The sequence below is a fragment of the Salvelinus alpinus genome, chromosome 11 (genome assembly GCF_045679555.1).
Source record: "Salvelinus alpinus chromosome 11, SLU_Salpinus.1, whole genome shotgun sequence".
NCBI lineage: Eukaryota > Metazoa > Chordata > Actinopteri > Salmoniformes > Salmonidae > Salvelinus > Salvelinus alpinus.
The window spans coordinates 67,959,961-67,977,010 of NC_092096.1; the positions used below are offsets into that span (position 1 = coordinate 67,959,961).

At 39.5% G+C, this 17,050-nt stretch overlaps 1 protein-coding gene across 1 annotated transcript; it reads right to left on the reverse strand.

Annotated features, from left to right (window-relative positions):
- Window positions 1-2,297: 2,297 nt before the first annotated feature.
- Window positions 2,298-9,764, reverse strand: cd68 (CD68 molecule). The gene is made up of 6 exons (XM_071334068.1): window positions 9,503-9,764; window positions 7,492-8,030; window positions 6,980-7,096; window positions 5,481-5,550; window positions 4,534-4,719; window positions 2,298-4,203 (listed from the first exon to the last, which is right to left on the reverse strand). Exons 1-6 carry the CDS (start codon window positions 9,549-9,551, stop codon window positions 4,061-4,063), a joined length of 1,104 nt encoding a protein of 367 aa, XP_071190169.1. The 5' UTR covers window positions 9,552-9,764; the 3' UTR covers window positions 2,298-4,060.
- Between the last annotated feature and the right edge of the window lie 7,286 nt (window positions 9,765-17,050).

The window sequence follows — 17,050 nt, forward strand, 5'->3', positions numbered from 1 at the left end:
AGTGTTTCAATCTCATCATGGACAACTTAAAGCTACTTCGCAACTATTTAACATGTTAGGTAAATCCTTCCCCCTAACTTTAGAACTCTTAATTAAGGATCCGCCCCTTTTCCCCCCCAATTTTCGTCTAAAATTACATACCCAAATATAACTGACTGTAACTCAGGACCTTGAAGCAAGGATATGCAAATTCTTGATACCATTTGAAAGGAAACACTTTGAAGTTTGTGAAATTGTGAAATTAATGTAGGAGAATACAACACATTAGATATGGTAAAAGATAATACAATGAAAAAAACATGTTTAAAAAAAAGACAATTATTCATCATCTTTGAAATGCAAGAGAAAGGCCATAATGTATTATTCTAGCCCAGGTGCAATTTAGACTAGGTGCAATTTAGCAGTTTATGTATGAAGTTTTAGACTGATCCAATGAACGATTGCATATCTGTTCAAAATATTGTATCAAGACTGCCCAAATGTAACTAATTAGTTTATTAATACATTTTCAAGTGCGTAATTGTGCACTCTCCTCAAACATTAGCATTGTATTATTTCACTGTAATAGCTACCTTAAATTGGACAGTGCAGTTAGATTAACAAGAACTTAAGCTTTCTGCCCATATCAGATATGTCTATGTCCTGGGAAATGTTCATGTTACTCACAACCTCATGCTAATCACATTAGCCTACGTTAGCTTAACTGTCCTGTGGGGGAAACACCGATCCTGTAGATGTTAACTGACTTGCCAAGTTAAATAAAGGTTAAACATTTGTTTTCAATATGTCTTAATCGCACCAGTTTACTTTAATCCATTTAGTATGATACATTACTTTCGACTGCTTTAGTACGATATGCTACATTAGGTTAGGTTACATTACATAAGGGTTAAGGTTAAGAACAAATTCTTATTTACAATGACAGCCTAGGAACAGTGGGTTAACTGCCTTGTTCAGGGACAGAAAGACAGATTTTTACCTTGTCAGCTCGGGGATTCAATCTAGCAACCTTTCGGTTACTGGCCCAACACTCTAACCACTAGGCTTCCTGTCGTCCCAGAGGATAATAGGATAATATATGTCCTACAATTAGTTTTATATTGTATGACTGCTATTATATCGTTAGGCCAATGTAATGTAACCTAACTTAAAGTAACATATCATACCAAATGGAGTGTTCTGGATTTGTTGTAAAAAATATAATACGTTTTTCGCCGAGACCAGGTTGCCCTATGATATTGATCTGTGTCTTGTGTCATAGGCTACAAGCTGGGATGGGCAACAACAAATCTAAACTCATCATGAGGGGACGCAGTTGATAACAAGTTTAGATAGCTGGCCGCTAAACTAACTTTGCAAATCTGAAAAATGTTAGCTGACATGTGCTAATTGACTGACTATCAGTGACTGACATCACAAGAGAGAAACTGCTGATGCACAACCGAATTTCGAAATTGCGTTTTGTGTATTCTACTATTCAAACTCGAAACAATAGGTTGAGACCCTTGCTGAGTTCGTTAAAAAAAAGAGTGGAAATTGATCCGAGGGCCTTCAAAAGGGGGGGTCACAGGCAGCCAGTGGTCCATCCCTGATCTACATTATCGGAGAATACGATGAACGTCAATAACTATATCAGTGTTTATACAATAAGACATTCCCACAATTAATGTATTCCAAATAACTTGGCTCAATTAAAAGCCCCTACAGTATATCTTTGGCAGGATTGGGTAGGTTACTTCCTAAATGTAATCCGTTACAGTTACTGTCCAAAATTGTAATCAGTAACGTAACTTTTGGATTACCTGAACTCAGTAACGTAATCTGATTACATCCCGTTACTTTTAGATTACTTTCCCCTTAAGAGACACTAGAAGACAAAAATATGTTACCAATTGAACGACATCTATTGCAGGATAAATCAATGTTAAAGTTTACATAGCTGGACATATATGGATGTTACATGTTGCTTTATGGGTTGGTTATGTAGGCTTCCTAGGTGGAACAATTGTAAAACTTGCGCCTTTTTTCAATGCTGATTTGAATGTCATTGTGAAAACAGACAAGGATCAAAGATAATTTTTTTTCCGCAAACATCCTTTCTGAATTTAAAAGTAATTCTCAAAGCAATCATCTAGTTTTTCAAAAGTATCTGTAGTCCGATTACAATATTTTAGCTGGTAATTTAACGGATTACAGGTACCGTTTTTTGTAATCCCTTACATGTAATCCGTTACTCCCCAACCCTGATCTTTAGTGTTTTGCCAGATTCAATACTCCAAATAAACTCCAAAACCACATTTACAAATTAATACAACTTTATTTGGGATGTTTTCATTTTCAACATTTTTCTCAAGATGATACATGGCACATAACAACATGTAAACAAATCAAAATAAATGTTTCCTAAATTAAATTTAAAGAATAGTAATATAGGCCATAATCAACATTAGGAACCTGTAACTGTGGCAACATAGAACAGTAACGTTACCTTATGTTCAGATGAGTCAGAACTTGTTCAATGTGCTTTCTGATCCCAAATGTAATCCCTTATAATGCAATTTGCCCCAGAGTCAAATATCTGTATTCCTTTTTTCCTCCTTATGATTGGCAGGTATAGGTCATCTGATTCTATATCTGTGGTTAAAGGCAACTTCTACCTCAAGCTATATGACCACTGTCAAAGTTGACAAGATAAACAATCAGTGGTCCTGCAATTACTTATGGTTGTCACATTCGACTAATAAAATGTTCTCAAACATGTTTACATACCAAATTATTACCACATCATAAGGGAAAGAGTGTGTAATAGCAAATAATGGTTAACAAAACACTTGAGACAAATAAGACAAAAGAAATTGAAAACACAAATTGCGGTTTACATTCAAAAGCATGCCTCCCTTTTACAAAACTTTACATTTCAAACCTGAAACATTCCCTTTAATTAACTGAGTGGAATACATAAAAAAAAAGGCCCATGATAACATCATCTAGATTACGATTCAGAAATCAAACAGCCTAATAGGCCATTCTAAAAGGTTGAGGGCAGTGGTACAAACACAAAGAAATTAATAAGAAGAAATCAAAACAGCATAGATTCAAAATTCAGCTATAGTAGAAAGCACATTGTGAAATACTGCACTGAAAGTTTCTGCAATAGAAGGTAACACAAATACAGACACAATAGTTCATGGTTTGTCGAGCACTGGATGTCACAGTAACACTGGACGTCACAGTAACACTGGATGTCACAGTAACACTGGATGTCACAGTAACACTGGATGTCACAGTAGCACTGGATGTCACAGTAGCACTGGATGTCACAGTAGCACTAGATGTCACAGTAGCACTAGACGTCACAGTAGCACTAGACGTCACAGTAGCACTGGATGTCACAGCACTAGATGTCACAGTAGCACTAGATGTCACAGTAGCACTAGATGTCACAGTAGCACTAGACGTCACAGTAGCACTGGATGTCACAGTAGCACTGGACGTCACAGTAGCACTGGACGTCACAGTAGCACTGGATGTCACAGTAGCACTGGACGTCACAGTAGCACTAGACGTCACAGTAGCACTGGATGTCACAGTAGCACTGGATGTCACAGTAGCACTAGATGTCACAGTAGCACTGGATGTCACAGCACTAGATGTCACAGTAGCACTAGATGTCACAGTAGCACTGGATGTCACAGTAGCACAAACAACACAATCTAAAATGTTCAACAGCCAAAGAGTTCAGAGTGAGTAAATTCAAAGTCAGTATATTTTAATCCTAGTATCTGATCCAATACATTTTATCCACCTCAATTAATGAATGTACAAATCAACTCAAATGGAACTGCCGGTCTACAACGCTGAAATATTCCCTCATCTTATCCATATAGTTAGTTTGTGTGTGAGCGGTACAGTTAGTTAGTTTGTGTGTGAGCGGTACAATTAGTTGATGTGTGAGGAGTTGAGGTTACAGCAGTGTTAACAGCAAGTGATAAAAACACAATGGTGGGTGGATTGAGACTGTGAGTTGATACCGTGTGCCCTTTGACACCTGAGTGGCTCTTTAGAGGGACTGGTAGCCATCTGATCTTTTTCGCCTGCTCAGGAGATAGGCCACCACCACGATGATGATGAGGATAAGGAGGACAATCCCCACAGCAATGGCCACGCGGTAGTCGGCAGGTCTGTCGGCTGAGCAGGGGTCAGCTGGAACACAGACAAATGGGTTTAGGGTCAGAGCTAAGGCCGGATGGAATCTGCAGGGGGACATTTTCCGCATTCACTAACTATACACGTGTTAGTCTACATATCTAATCTAGACAATTGAAGCTATTAATCAATTGTTAAGAGTATTTGGTTTGGATCGGTGAATCAACCACTGAGGACCAGGTAGGCACAATGACATGAACAGATGAAACATGTTTGTTTTATTTTTGTAGTAATCTAAAACCTGTAAACACATACTGTCAGAAGACATTTAACATGTTTGCCCTGAAGTTTAGTATGTTCAACATTACAATGTAATGGGATACATACATGTGCCAAAGTCCCACTCCTTGGTGATGTTGAAGGCCTGTATCCTGTCCTGGGTGACATCCAGATAGAGCCCGTTTCCCATGAAAACTGATTCGCTCTTGCAGGAGTAGGAGTGGCCAACCTTAGCGAGGAAGAGATCCAGTGACCCGTTTTTGGCGGCGTAGGGTGGAGACATTTTGCCGTTGTCTGTAGCATAAAAACAAACATCACAAATGTAGCATTTTTGTCTCTGACCACGGGGAAGTGTTGGTGAAAAAACATTAAAACTTGTTAGTCTACATGGCATTAAAAGGTGTTTGTTTATTCTGGGAACAGGTGCACTACTGTAAATTCCCTATTCAAAGATAAGGCCTTGTTTCAATCATATGACGCAGACACACATACAGATGTTGGTTATTAATTTGAGCCAGTGTTTGCTTCAGCAGGAAAATAATCCCGCAGCAACAGGAAATGTGAATTCTTATGTGGATTATAATTAATGGACATTTTTGTATGGGTTGATACATTTTTCTTTAGTGCAAATCAAGCATGAAATTTCAAAGTGGAAATTACAAACGGTAGAAGCATTTTTAAAAGTCAAATACACTACAAGTTTGCATTTCCTGCATGCAGGAAAATTATCCGTAACAAAAGAGTGATCAAATCAAGATCCTACATCTGTAGATGTGTTGGTGGTTGGTTGTTAAGCAAAGCCGTGTTAATATTTACCCTTATATTACACAATCTCTTCCAGAGACTGACATATCAATGCAAACGAGCAACTGATGTGGGCCTATTGAAAAAGTCCAAAGTGTCAACCACAACAGGAACTTGGTGGAGAACACATTTACTGCATGAATAACACTGGCTAGGGCTAATACGTTCATCGTTCTATAATATGTGGTCCACTGCACTGACAGACAGGTTGGGAATAAGAATCTCTGTGACCAGATGACATATAACTTTACCTCCAGATGTTAACGGGTAGGAAAGATAGAAAGAAACAGTGTCGACATAGACAGCATTTTGGGTGGTGTTCTGAAAAAGACAAGAGAAGGATTTATTTTCACACACACACACACACACACACACACGGAATCACCTAGTCAAAAGTTTGTATTGTGTCACAATGGCATTAAAGCAATGTTTACTCTACCATAATACATTTTATGACTCTCCTAGTAACATCAACGCTAAAACAATATGACGATTTCACAGTACCACTAGACAGTGGCTAGAGAAATTACAACGTTGCAATCTAACCCAGTCCACTAATTCATCACTTTTTCCACACAAGGTTGCTAAAGTTTCCCTAACAGGATGTAAAAAAACATGTCTTCTGCCACCCTAGTTCCCCTTTACAAGCCAATGTTCCCTTTTGAACACAAGTCAAACAATTTTGCAATTGATCATAACTGTGTAGATTGAAATATTTTTTTTATTTAACTTTTATTTAACCTTTATTTAACCTTTATTTAACCTTTATTTAACTAGGCAAGTCAGTTAAGAACAAATTATTTTTCACCTTTTCACATCACTTTGACATCCTGTGTATCAAGCTCCACAGTATCTATCCTGGGCTGTATCAAAACCGGCCGTGATCGGGTGTCCCATAGGGCGGCACACAATATGCATTTCGCTGTAAGGTCTACCTACACCTGTTGTATTCGGCTCATGTGACAAATACAATTTGATTTGGCCCAGTGTCATCCTGGTTAGGGGAGGGTTTACAATTTAATGAATGTACAAATCAACTAAAATGGAACTGCCGGTCTACAACGCTGAAATATTCCCTCATCTTATCCATATAGTTAGTTTGTGTGTGAGCGGTACAGTTAATTAGTTTGTGTGTGAGCGGTACAGTTAGTTAGTTTGTGTGTGAGCGGTACAGTTAGTTAGTTTGTGTGTGAGCGGTACAGTTAGTTAGTTTGTGTGTGAGCTTTATCTAAGGTCAGGGCCATGTGACCTGACTAGGAAAAACTTGGGACCATATGTGGCATATAGAGATATAGGGCCCGGAGTTTGTCCAGGTCCGGGTCCCAATGCAAGGAAAACCTCCTGGCCCTTTGATCCAATATCTTAAAAACACTGGCACATGTAGAATAACCTTATTTCCATGCATGTCTTGTCTCCCCATACACAAATAACCATTATTCAACATTTTACAAACAGTGTTCGATTAATCATTATAGATCTCCATAAATGTAATAAAGGGTCAACAAACAGCAGGCTAATCTCTAAACATGTTGTAAACCCGGGTCATATTCATTAAGGCTCACAGTAGAAAGAAAAAAAAACATTTTCCAACAGAAAGAAAAAAATGAACGATTCTTATTGGACAAGTTCAGGTAGTCTCTCTCTGTTTCAGTACATTTTCTTCTGTTTGGTGCCTAATGAATAATACCCTGGGATGGTTGTTCTTTTTCTCAGTGGATAGTGGTGATAGGAGTGTCGAAGCCTTTCTTACCTTATTAAACATGAAGGTGATGAAGCCCTCCTTGAACGTGAGGGTGAAGTTGGCCGTGGATTTCTCACAACCCCCTGCAACACTTGTCTTCAATGGTTGAACGATGAACACTCCCTTCTGGAAAATGAACAGATGACATTAGTTGTACGTACACATGTCACACACACACACACACAATGACGTAATGTTGAGGAAACAGAACATTAAAAACACAGAGGTGGCTTATGGCCTACCACGTGTCAATAAGATGGAGGATGGTAAAAATATCCTGGACCTACAAAACATCAACTGAAAGAGTTGGTAACTCAGTGGCTCAATACATGTAATAAACATGTAATAAACATGTAATAACTACGGTGACACAGGGCATTTTTCCCTGTTTTGCAAGCCTCGTATGATGCACTCTCATGGGCAACGCACTTTCAGTAAGTCTTAGTTTGCCCCAATTTGACCGTCACATAATCAGCCACGGTGTTCTTGGTGTTTGTCATGAGGCTCACACGGTTCTGTACCTTTCCAGTGTCTTCCACTCTGATCTGTAGGGCCAGCTGAGCCATCACACACAGACTCTTGTCCGACTTGAGAGTGTAGTTTCCCACGGTCAGGTTAGCAGCAGGGGTGGGCTCCGGTTTTGGAGTGGCAGTAGTGGTGGGAGCATGTGTGGTGGTGAGGGCAGCTGTGGTAGTATTGGCTGTGGTGGCATTGGCTGTTGTGGGGGCAGCTGTGGTGGCATTGGCTGTTGTGGGGGCAGCTGTGGTGGCATTGGCTGTTGTGGGGGCAGCTGTGGTGGCATTGGCTGTTGTGGGGGCAGCTGTGGTGGTATTGGCTGTTGTGGAGGCAGCTGTGGTGGTATTGGCTGTTGTGGAGGCAGCTGTGGTGGTATTGGCTGTTGTGGAGGCAGCTGTGGTGGTATTAGTTGGGGGTTCTGTGGTGGATAATGCAGGCGAAGTTGTAGTAGAGGTAGTGTTGGACGTGGCGTCAAACTCAGAGGGTGGGAAGACAGTTGCAGACGGTTTGGATCTTTTGGTGTCCTCTTGAGCAGATGCCAGCGCTTCAGGGGGAGAAAGAACCAATAGTTAAACTTTATTCTTGTTTGATAATTAGATATTCTCCAGCATTATCATTAGATGTAAATCAAATCTTTTGAATTGAGGATTCCATAAACCAGGACGAATGGTGAAGTAACTTTTTCAAATCTTGATTTGGAGAATTAGGTGTTGGCTTTAGTCCATGAACCCTGCCCTAAAATACATGTGACTACAATCTTAGAAACATCTTGCTATCTACAACAAACAGGTTCTTCAGCTGTCCCCATAGGATAACCCTTTGAATAACCTTTTTGGTTCCAGGTAGAACCTTTTGGGGTTCTTTGTAGAACCCGTTTCACCGAGGGTTCTACCTGGAAGCCAAAAGGGTTCTACCATGAGGACAGCTGAAGAACCCTTTTGGAACCGTTTTTTCTACGCATGTAACCTGAAACATGAAACCTGCAACTTGGTATGGGTTTATCCGGAAGTGCAGAATAAAATATTTCAATGCTTTCCGTGTATGCTGCAACAACAACCTCGACTTAATGCCGCATTCACGTGCTATAATACATTTGGGGGAGGGACAGAATTAGTATTCATGCATTCTGGTATGATGTTAGCCATGTATGTGTTCGTTTTAATCAACTTTATCGTTCACTTTTTATTATTTGATTGGCTAAATATATACCGCGTTCGCTTTGTAGTCGGAACTATAAGACACTCGGAAATGTCAGACTTGCTAACTGGTTGTAGTTATACACGTGCCGCGTTCAACCAGCTAGCAAGTCGGACATTTCCGAGTTTCCTAGTTCCGACGACAACTTGAACGTGGTATATATTTAGCCAATCAAATAATAAAAGGTGAACGATAAAGTTGATAAAAACTAATAAATATATAGCTAACATCATACCAGAATGCATGAAAACAAATTCTGTCCCTCCCCCATATGTATTATTATATATATATAATATATATATTTTTTTTTAAATGTACCTTCTGTGAAATCTCTGTCCTAACGCGGCCGTAACAGAACGATCATCAAAAAGAATAAAACAATAAAAATAAAAAAAGCTAATCAGAATGAACATTTCATAATGATTTATTAGACAACAAATCGAAACTCACATGACCATACTTCAACCAACTCGTGGAAAACAAAACACATAGGCTACTACTCCGTAACGTGATTAGGGGTATGGAATACGGAAAAATATATGGAAAGAAATAGGCTATTATAGTCATGTAATATAATGATGAGAAATAACACATGGTTATTGATTTGCAGGGAATTTAACATCAGAGAAATGAAAGCTTTTTCGACCTCTGAAACAGAAAAATAGGTGGATCCCCTCTTACATAATCAAAATGATCTAAACCATATCATGACATTTTGGGGAATATTTTTGTTTTTTTTAACCTGAAAAGATTCCGTTTGAGATGAGTAGCAGATTGACCAACAAATCTATTCTATTTAGGAAAATCGGGGGAACTTACCTGAGACAATAGCGCAGAGTATAAACACGAACAGAAGTACCTTCTTCATTTTGACTGATTCTACTATTCGCCGTTCAAACCAATATAATAGCCTACAATGTGTCTGACCCAAACTCTTTATCCCGTAGATGTAAGCTAGCCAGACAAACGACTCCAGCAAAATGGAGAAATGTGTCGATCAGCAGCTGCGTTATACGAAGGAAACGAAACTAAACCAACAAGTTCGAGGAAGTTGGAACTATTCCACAGTCACTGCACAGTCAGACCACGAGCGTTGAGGTTGACGTAGATATTGCTCAATAAACTGATAGGGTCAGTGCTAACCGGAAACCATGGGACGTCCCTACTCCTATTGAAGTTGAAATGTAAAATGGTAAGGGTTCGGGTAGGGGTTAAATAGGGGTTCGGGTTAGGGGAGGGACGTCCCAAGGATAACAGATAGCAGTGATCAAACTGATACAGTAGGAATAGGATATGAAGCAGAAAGCAAGAAGACGAAAGTTGGGCTAACATTATAACTATTTCCTTTAATTGTGATAAGAACAAACTGTCCTTGACTCGTGTTTTGATGAAGACGATATGACATTGAGTTTTGAATTTGGATTGCGTTATGTTAGACAGAAACAAATCTATAATTTCGGGGACTTCAATATGCATTAGGTTTGGAAAGTCTCAACCACAAATCATGCAATGGTCTTGAGTTTTACAGCTGCTGGGGTCAAAATCATGTGACAAAAAAACAGGAAATAAGTCACACCTCTAAATGGCGCGCGCACACACGCACACAGAGAGAGAGGGAGGGGGGGGAAGTAGTGTAGAAAACTAAAAAAAAAAACAATTAGGCAACTACAAATTAAATCCCTTTTGGATAACTTCCTGGAGAAAACATTTCGCTGTAATAGTGAACGTGTAAACTTGGCAGTAGAAAGTCTAAACAGTATATTTGACCTTTCAACTTCTCTACCAAATCTAAAAATGTAGAGCAGACAACCTAAGAAACTTAAAAATTGTCAGAGACGTGTGTATAGGTGGCAGGGAAGTCAGGCGCAGGAGAGTCAAACGGAGTGTAAAATGGAGTCTTTTAATAAATGTCCAAGAAACATGCTCCATAACACAAATGAATAAGAAACAAATATGGGTACGAAGACCCGTCGCGCACCTATACAAAAATAAACACTACACTGACAACAAACAATCTCTGACAAAGACATGAGGGGAAACAGAGGGTTAAATACACAACAGGTAATGGATGGGATTGAAAACAGGAGTGTGGGAAGACAGGACAAAACCAATGGAAAATGAAAAATGGATCAATGATGGCTAGAAGACCGGTGACGTCGACCGCCGAGCACCGCCCGAACAAGGAGAGGCAACGACTTCGGCAGAAGTCGTGACAAAAATATTGACAAACGGTTTGATGAAGAATCCAAAAACCTAAGAAAGAAATTGAGAAACCAATCCAAACAAAAACATAGAAGCCCAGAAAACCTGAGCCTTCACTAAAGTGAATCACTTAAACAATGATTAAATACACTATTGGGAAAAAAGGAACAGCACCTCAGAAATCAGCTCAATGTAATTGAAGAATCCATAGAACACACAAAACAAACAAGGACACAAAGAGTTATCTATCCAAAACAGAGATGTATGGATAAACAAATTCTCCAATCTTTTTGGCTCTATAACAAAGGACAAACAGCTAAAACATATACTTGATCAATTACAAATCTTAGAATCAGCTATTAAAGACTACCAGAACCCACTGGATTCTGCAATACATTGAAATACATTACAAATACACTGCAAATACAAACCCTCCAACCCAAAAAGGGCTGTGGTGTTGATAGTATCCCAAATGAAATTATAAAATATGCAGACCACAATATCCAATTCGCTATACTTAAACTCTTTAACATCATCCTCAGCTCTGGCATCTTCCCCAATATTTGGAACTAAGGACTGATCAACCCAATCCACAAAAGTGGAGACAAATTTTACCCCAATGACTACAGTTGGATATGCGTCAACAGCAACCTTTGGAAAATCCTGAGCAAATGTCAAATTGGCTTTTTACCAAATTACCGTATGACATACCACGTAGTCACTCTGCACACCCTAATTAACAAACAAACAAAACAAATCAAAGTCAATGTCTTCTCATGCTTTGTTGATTTCAAAAAAGCATTTGACTCAATTTGGCATAAGGGTCCGCTATACAAATTGATGGAAAGCGGTGTTGGGGTGAAAATATACGACATAAAATCCATGTACACAAACGACAAGTGTGCAGTTAAAATTGTAAAAAAAACACAAACATTTCTTTCCATAGGGCTGTGGTGTGAGACAGGGACGCAGCTTGATCCCCATCCTCTTCAACATATACAGGGTATTCGGCAAGTATTCAGACCACTTCCTCTTTTCCACATTTTGTTACGTTACAGCCTTATTCTAAAATGGATTACATATTTTTCCTCCTCATTAATCTATACACCATACCCCATAATGACAAAGGCAAAACAGGTTTATAGATTTTTTTTGTGCAAATTTACTCAAAATAAAAACACAGAAATACATTATTTACAGAAGTATTCAGACCCTTTGCTTTGAGATTTGAAATTGGAATCAGGTGCATCCTGTTTCCATTGATCATCCTTTAGATGTTTCTACAACTTGATTGGAGTCCACCTGTTGTAAAGTCAGAAAACCTAATTGATTTGGAAAGGCACACACCTGTCCATATAAGGTCCCACAGTTGACAGTGCATGTCAGAGCAAAAACCAAGCCATGAGTTTGAAGGAATTGTCCGTAGCGCTCAGAGACAGGATTGTGTCGATGCACAGACCTAGGGAAAGGTACCAAAAAATGTCTGCAGCATTGACGGTCTTAAGAACACAGTGGCCTCCATCATTCTTAAATGGAAGAAGTTTGGAACCACCAAGACTCTTCCTAGAGCTGTCTGCCTGTCCAAACTGAGCAATTGACGGAGAAGGGCCTTGGTCAGGGAGGTGACCAAGAACCCAATGGTCACTCTGACTGAGCTCCAGAGTTCCTCTGTGGAGATGGGAGAACCTTCCAGAAGGACAACCATCTCTGCAGCACTCCACCAATCAATGGCCAGACGGAAGCTACTCCTGGATAAAGGCACATGACAGCCCGCTTGGAGTTTGCCAAAAAGCAACTAAAGGACTCTCATACCATGAGAAACAAGATTCTCTGGTCTGATAAAACCAAGATTAAACTCTTTGGCCTGTTTGTTTTTCAGCTGCAGGGACTGGGAGACTAGTCAGGATCGAGGAAAAGATAAACGGAGCAGAGTACAGAGAGATCCTTAATGAAAACCTGCTCCAGAATGCTCAGGACCTCAGACTGTGACGAAGGTTCACATTCAAACAGGACAACAACCCTAAGCACACAGCCAAGACAAAGCAGAAATGGCTTCGGGACAACTCTCTGAATGTTCTTGAGTGGCCCAGCCAGAGCCCAGATTTGAACCCGATCGAACATCTCTGGAGAGACCTGAAAAAAGCTGTACAGCAACGCAGCAGGGTCTTCTACACCATCAAAAGGAACATAAAATTCAACATCCCAATTAGGATCTGGCTAAAAATACTTGAATTGGTTATAAAACCTATTGCCCTTTCTTGTTGTGAGGCCTGGGGTCCGCTCACCAACCAAGAACTCACAAAATGGGACAAACACCAAATTGAGACTCTGCATGTGCAGAATTCTGCAAAAAAATCCTGTGTATAACGTAGAACACCAAATAATGTATGCAGAGCAGAATTAGGCCAATACCCGGGAATGATCAAAATCCTGAAAAGAGCTGTTCAAATATAAAACCACCTAAAAGGAAGCGATTCCCAAACCTTCCATAACAAAGCCATCACCTACATAGAGATTAACCTAAGCAAACAGGTTCTGGAGCTCTGTTCACAAACACAAACAGTCCCCACAGAGCCCCAGGACAGCAACACAATTAGACCCAACCAAATCATGAGAAAACAAAAAGTTAATCACTTGACACATTGGAAAGAATTTACCAAACAAAGAGCAAACTGGAATGCTATTTGGCCCTAAACAGAGAGTACACCGTGGCAGAATACCTGAGCACTGTGACTTGCTATTGAGAAAGGCCACAGTAGGCAGACTTGGCTCTCAAGATTGACAGGTTATGTGCACACTGCCCAGAAAATGAGGTGGAATCTGAGCTGCACTTCCTAACCTCCTGCCAAATGTATGGCCATTTTACACACATTTCTCCCTCAGATCACACAGACCCACAAAGAATTTGAAAACAAATCACATTTTGATAAACTCCCATATCTATTGGGTGAAATACCACAGTGTGCCATCACAGCAGCAAGATGTGTGACACAAGAAAAGGGCAACCATTGAGTAACAAACACCATTGTAAATACAACCTATATTTTTGTTTCTTTATTTTACCTTTTGTACTTTAACTGTTTAACATCATTATAACACTGTACATAACCCTATAATGACATTTGAAATGTCTCTATTCCTTTAAAACTTTTGTGAGTGTAATATTTACTGTTTATTTTTTATTGTTTATTTCACTTTTGTTTATGATCTATTTCACTTGCTTTGCCAATGTAAACATAAGTTTCACATGCCAATAAAGCCCTACGAATTGAATTGAGAGGGAGGGATTTAGCTTTTTGCTGTTTCCTGTCAGAACTTGTATATCTAGTTCTCTAGGTTATGAGGAAGAGAGGTGATAAAAACACACAGGGTTTGCTGAAAATGGTCACAAGATGATATCAAGTGTTTTAATGTGCCTCGGCAGAACTCACTACTACTACACACACACACACACACACACACACACACACACACACGATGTGCTACATTTTTACTGGACAAACCCACATCTTTTGTATTATAATGGAAAGGGAAGTTAGGGAAATGAGCACTTTGGGTGCTGCTACACTGTGAATGGCAATCCTTTTCTATACAACTCTTTCATTAAAAAGCATTATACCAGAAAAGACCAGTGATTAACTATTTTGCAGGTGGAACAAAGGAGTAACATCTTCTAATAACGAGTTAAAAGTACTCAGAAGCTACCCAGGAAAGGGCTGAAAATAGCAGTTGTGGAATCGAGTCACATGACTCGGACTGGACTGACTCAAGTTACGAATTTGATGATTTGAGACTCGACTTGATAGAAAATAAAATAACTTGAGACTTGACTTCGACTTGGAGTCTGAAAACTCGACTTTGATTTGAGACTGATGACTTGAAATTGTCAGTGTTTGAAATGTTTTGTCACTCATTTTGTGGCACAGGAGTCTACCGGATTACTCTACACACAGCCAGAGACAGTATCCGCAGCATCGCCCTTGCAAAAAAATTATTGCAAGTGAAACCACCACTCTCGGCACTCTGATTTGACCAGCAAACTGTCAATCAACACAGGCTGGGTGAGCTAGCGAACAGATTGATGATTTGCTGTACAGATGGTATCCGGTGCAATGCATACGTCAAATTGTAGGGAGAGAGGATTTCCACCAGGGGCGTCACTTTCACTGGGGATAGGGGGGACATGTCCCCCACATTCTGAAATATAATTTTTGTCCCCCCCAGTTTTATCGTTGGAATGTGATACAAAATGAGGTAACGTTGTGTTTTAGGACCCTGCGGACGCCTCCGAGCGGTCGGGTAGGCTATTTGGAGTGTTTATCCAACTGGGGAAAATAATAATAATATTATATATAATGTCCCCTCACTTCTAAAACCAAAGTTGCGCCCTTGATTGCCATAAAAAAAAATATGCAGCTCCAAAAACAATGTGCTGATCAAGAATATGAACTGTTTACTCCGCAAGCTCACCAGCAACGGAGCAACAATTACTAGCATAGCCCTACTGGTCTTTTGGCATTTAACAATTGCTTGACATTGATAATTTACTTATGAAGCGTGCATTTGGAATTTGTTATTCTAATTAATTATTACTGTGGCGAAGTTACACCGTAGGCTCGGCTCCCGCCAGTGGAGACTCCTTTAAAAAAATCTTGCAAAAATGTTTGCTGTTGCTTTCACACATTTCAATGCATATGCCCTATGTGGTAAATCTAGATTCCATCTAATACTACAATAATTGCTAGCGTTTCATCATTCCATCCCAGTACCGTTTATAGCAACACGTAGATATTCCTGTTTCTTCATGTTTGATAGGTCTTCGATACATTTTAATTTTATAGCCAACTATTTCTTACCCTGCTCTGAATGGGAGCGATGTTTATAGTGCACATGAACATTTTGCAAGACTCAGAAATTCTGTTTATTTAATTCAATGTATGGGTTCCTTTGTTCATATTTCACGGGTTATGTCCGGGTTCCGTGTGTCTGTGATATCTGTCATTTTTGTTGTCTGTAATAGGAGCGCATAGGCTACGTAGCCTGCGCTCCACGCTTTGGAGTCAGAAGAACGTTGGATAAGAGAACATTATTGTTCCATGTATTCATTGTGTTGAAATATCATTCATAATTATTACGTCTGATTTTTTGACGAATGTACCGATGTAACAATGGAAAATGTTTTTAACATTGTAGAATCAGTTTATCGGTTGTAATTGCCAATTGGGCAGGCTAATTGTATGGTCCTGAGGGCCAGGTTCTTATGTAGGCCTACCTGTTTGAGCTCCTGTTAGACAGATTAGATGTGGTTTCTCAATGGGACGTTCTTTGGTCTTGTCCTCTACCAGTGTCCGTTCAGATAGAACAGGTTAAGCCTGATAGAGGCTATTGCTTTTGGGGCTATTGCCTATGTATATTTGGTAAATCTACATGTATATTTTGTATGATATGGTGCTTTCCCCATTGGATCACCAAGACCTGTAAATAAATCTACACTCTGAGCACGTCAACCTGCCTTGGCTTCTGCTGAACTTATGCACACAACATTTACAAGGTCCCTATTTTACTATTACATAGGCTAATAAAAAATATGTTGTAGACAAAATAATGAAAAGAACTGTCTGGTAGCCTCAATAAATAGACAAAGATTTGTAGTTGAACAAGTGGTTGCATGTATATATATATATATTTTTTTTTTTTACTTGACTTGAAACTTGAAAACTTGTGACTGGACTTGACTTGCTCTTAGAATGCATGACTTGGCCTAGAGAACTGCCGGCACTCATGTAACGGTTCTCCTCTTCGTCTGAGGAGGAGTAGCAAGGATCGGACCAATGTGCAGCGTGGTAAGTGTCCATAATGAGATATTTAATAAATCCACTGAACAAAATAACAAAAGTACAAACAAACAACCGAAACAGTCCCGTATGGTGCTAACACAGGAAACAGGAAACAATCACCCACAAAACACAATAGAAAACAGGATACCTAAATATGGCTCTCAATCAGAGACAACGACTGACACCTGCCTCTGATTGAGAACCATACTAGGCCAAACACATAGAAATATAACAACAGAACAAAACATAGAAAAACAACATAGAATGCCCACCCCAACTCACGCCCTGACCAAACTAAAATAAAGACATAAAAAAGGAACTAAGGTCA

Coding starts and splice junctions, on each gene's coding strand:
- cd68 (XM_071334068.1), bottom strand. CDS start 9,551: ATGAAGAAGGTACTTCTGTTCGTGTTTATACTCTGCGCTATTGTCTCA. Junction 8,031..9,502: donor ACTCTGCGCTATTGTCTCAG/GTAAGTTCCCCC, acceptor CTCCCCCTGAAG/CGCTGGCATCTGCTCAAGAG. Junction 7,097..7,491: donor GAGTGGAAGACACTGGAAAG/GTACAGAACCGT, acceptor TTCATTTTCCAG/AAGGGAGTGTTCATCGTTCA.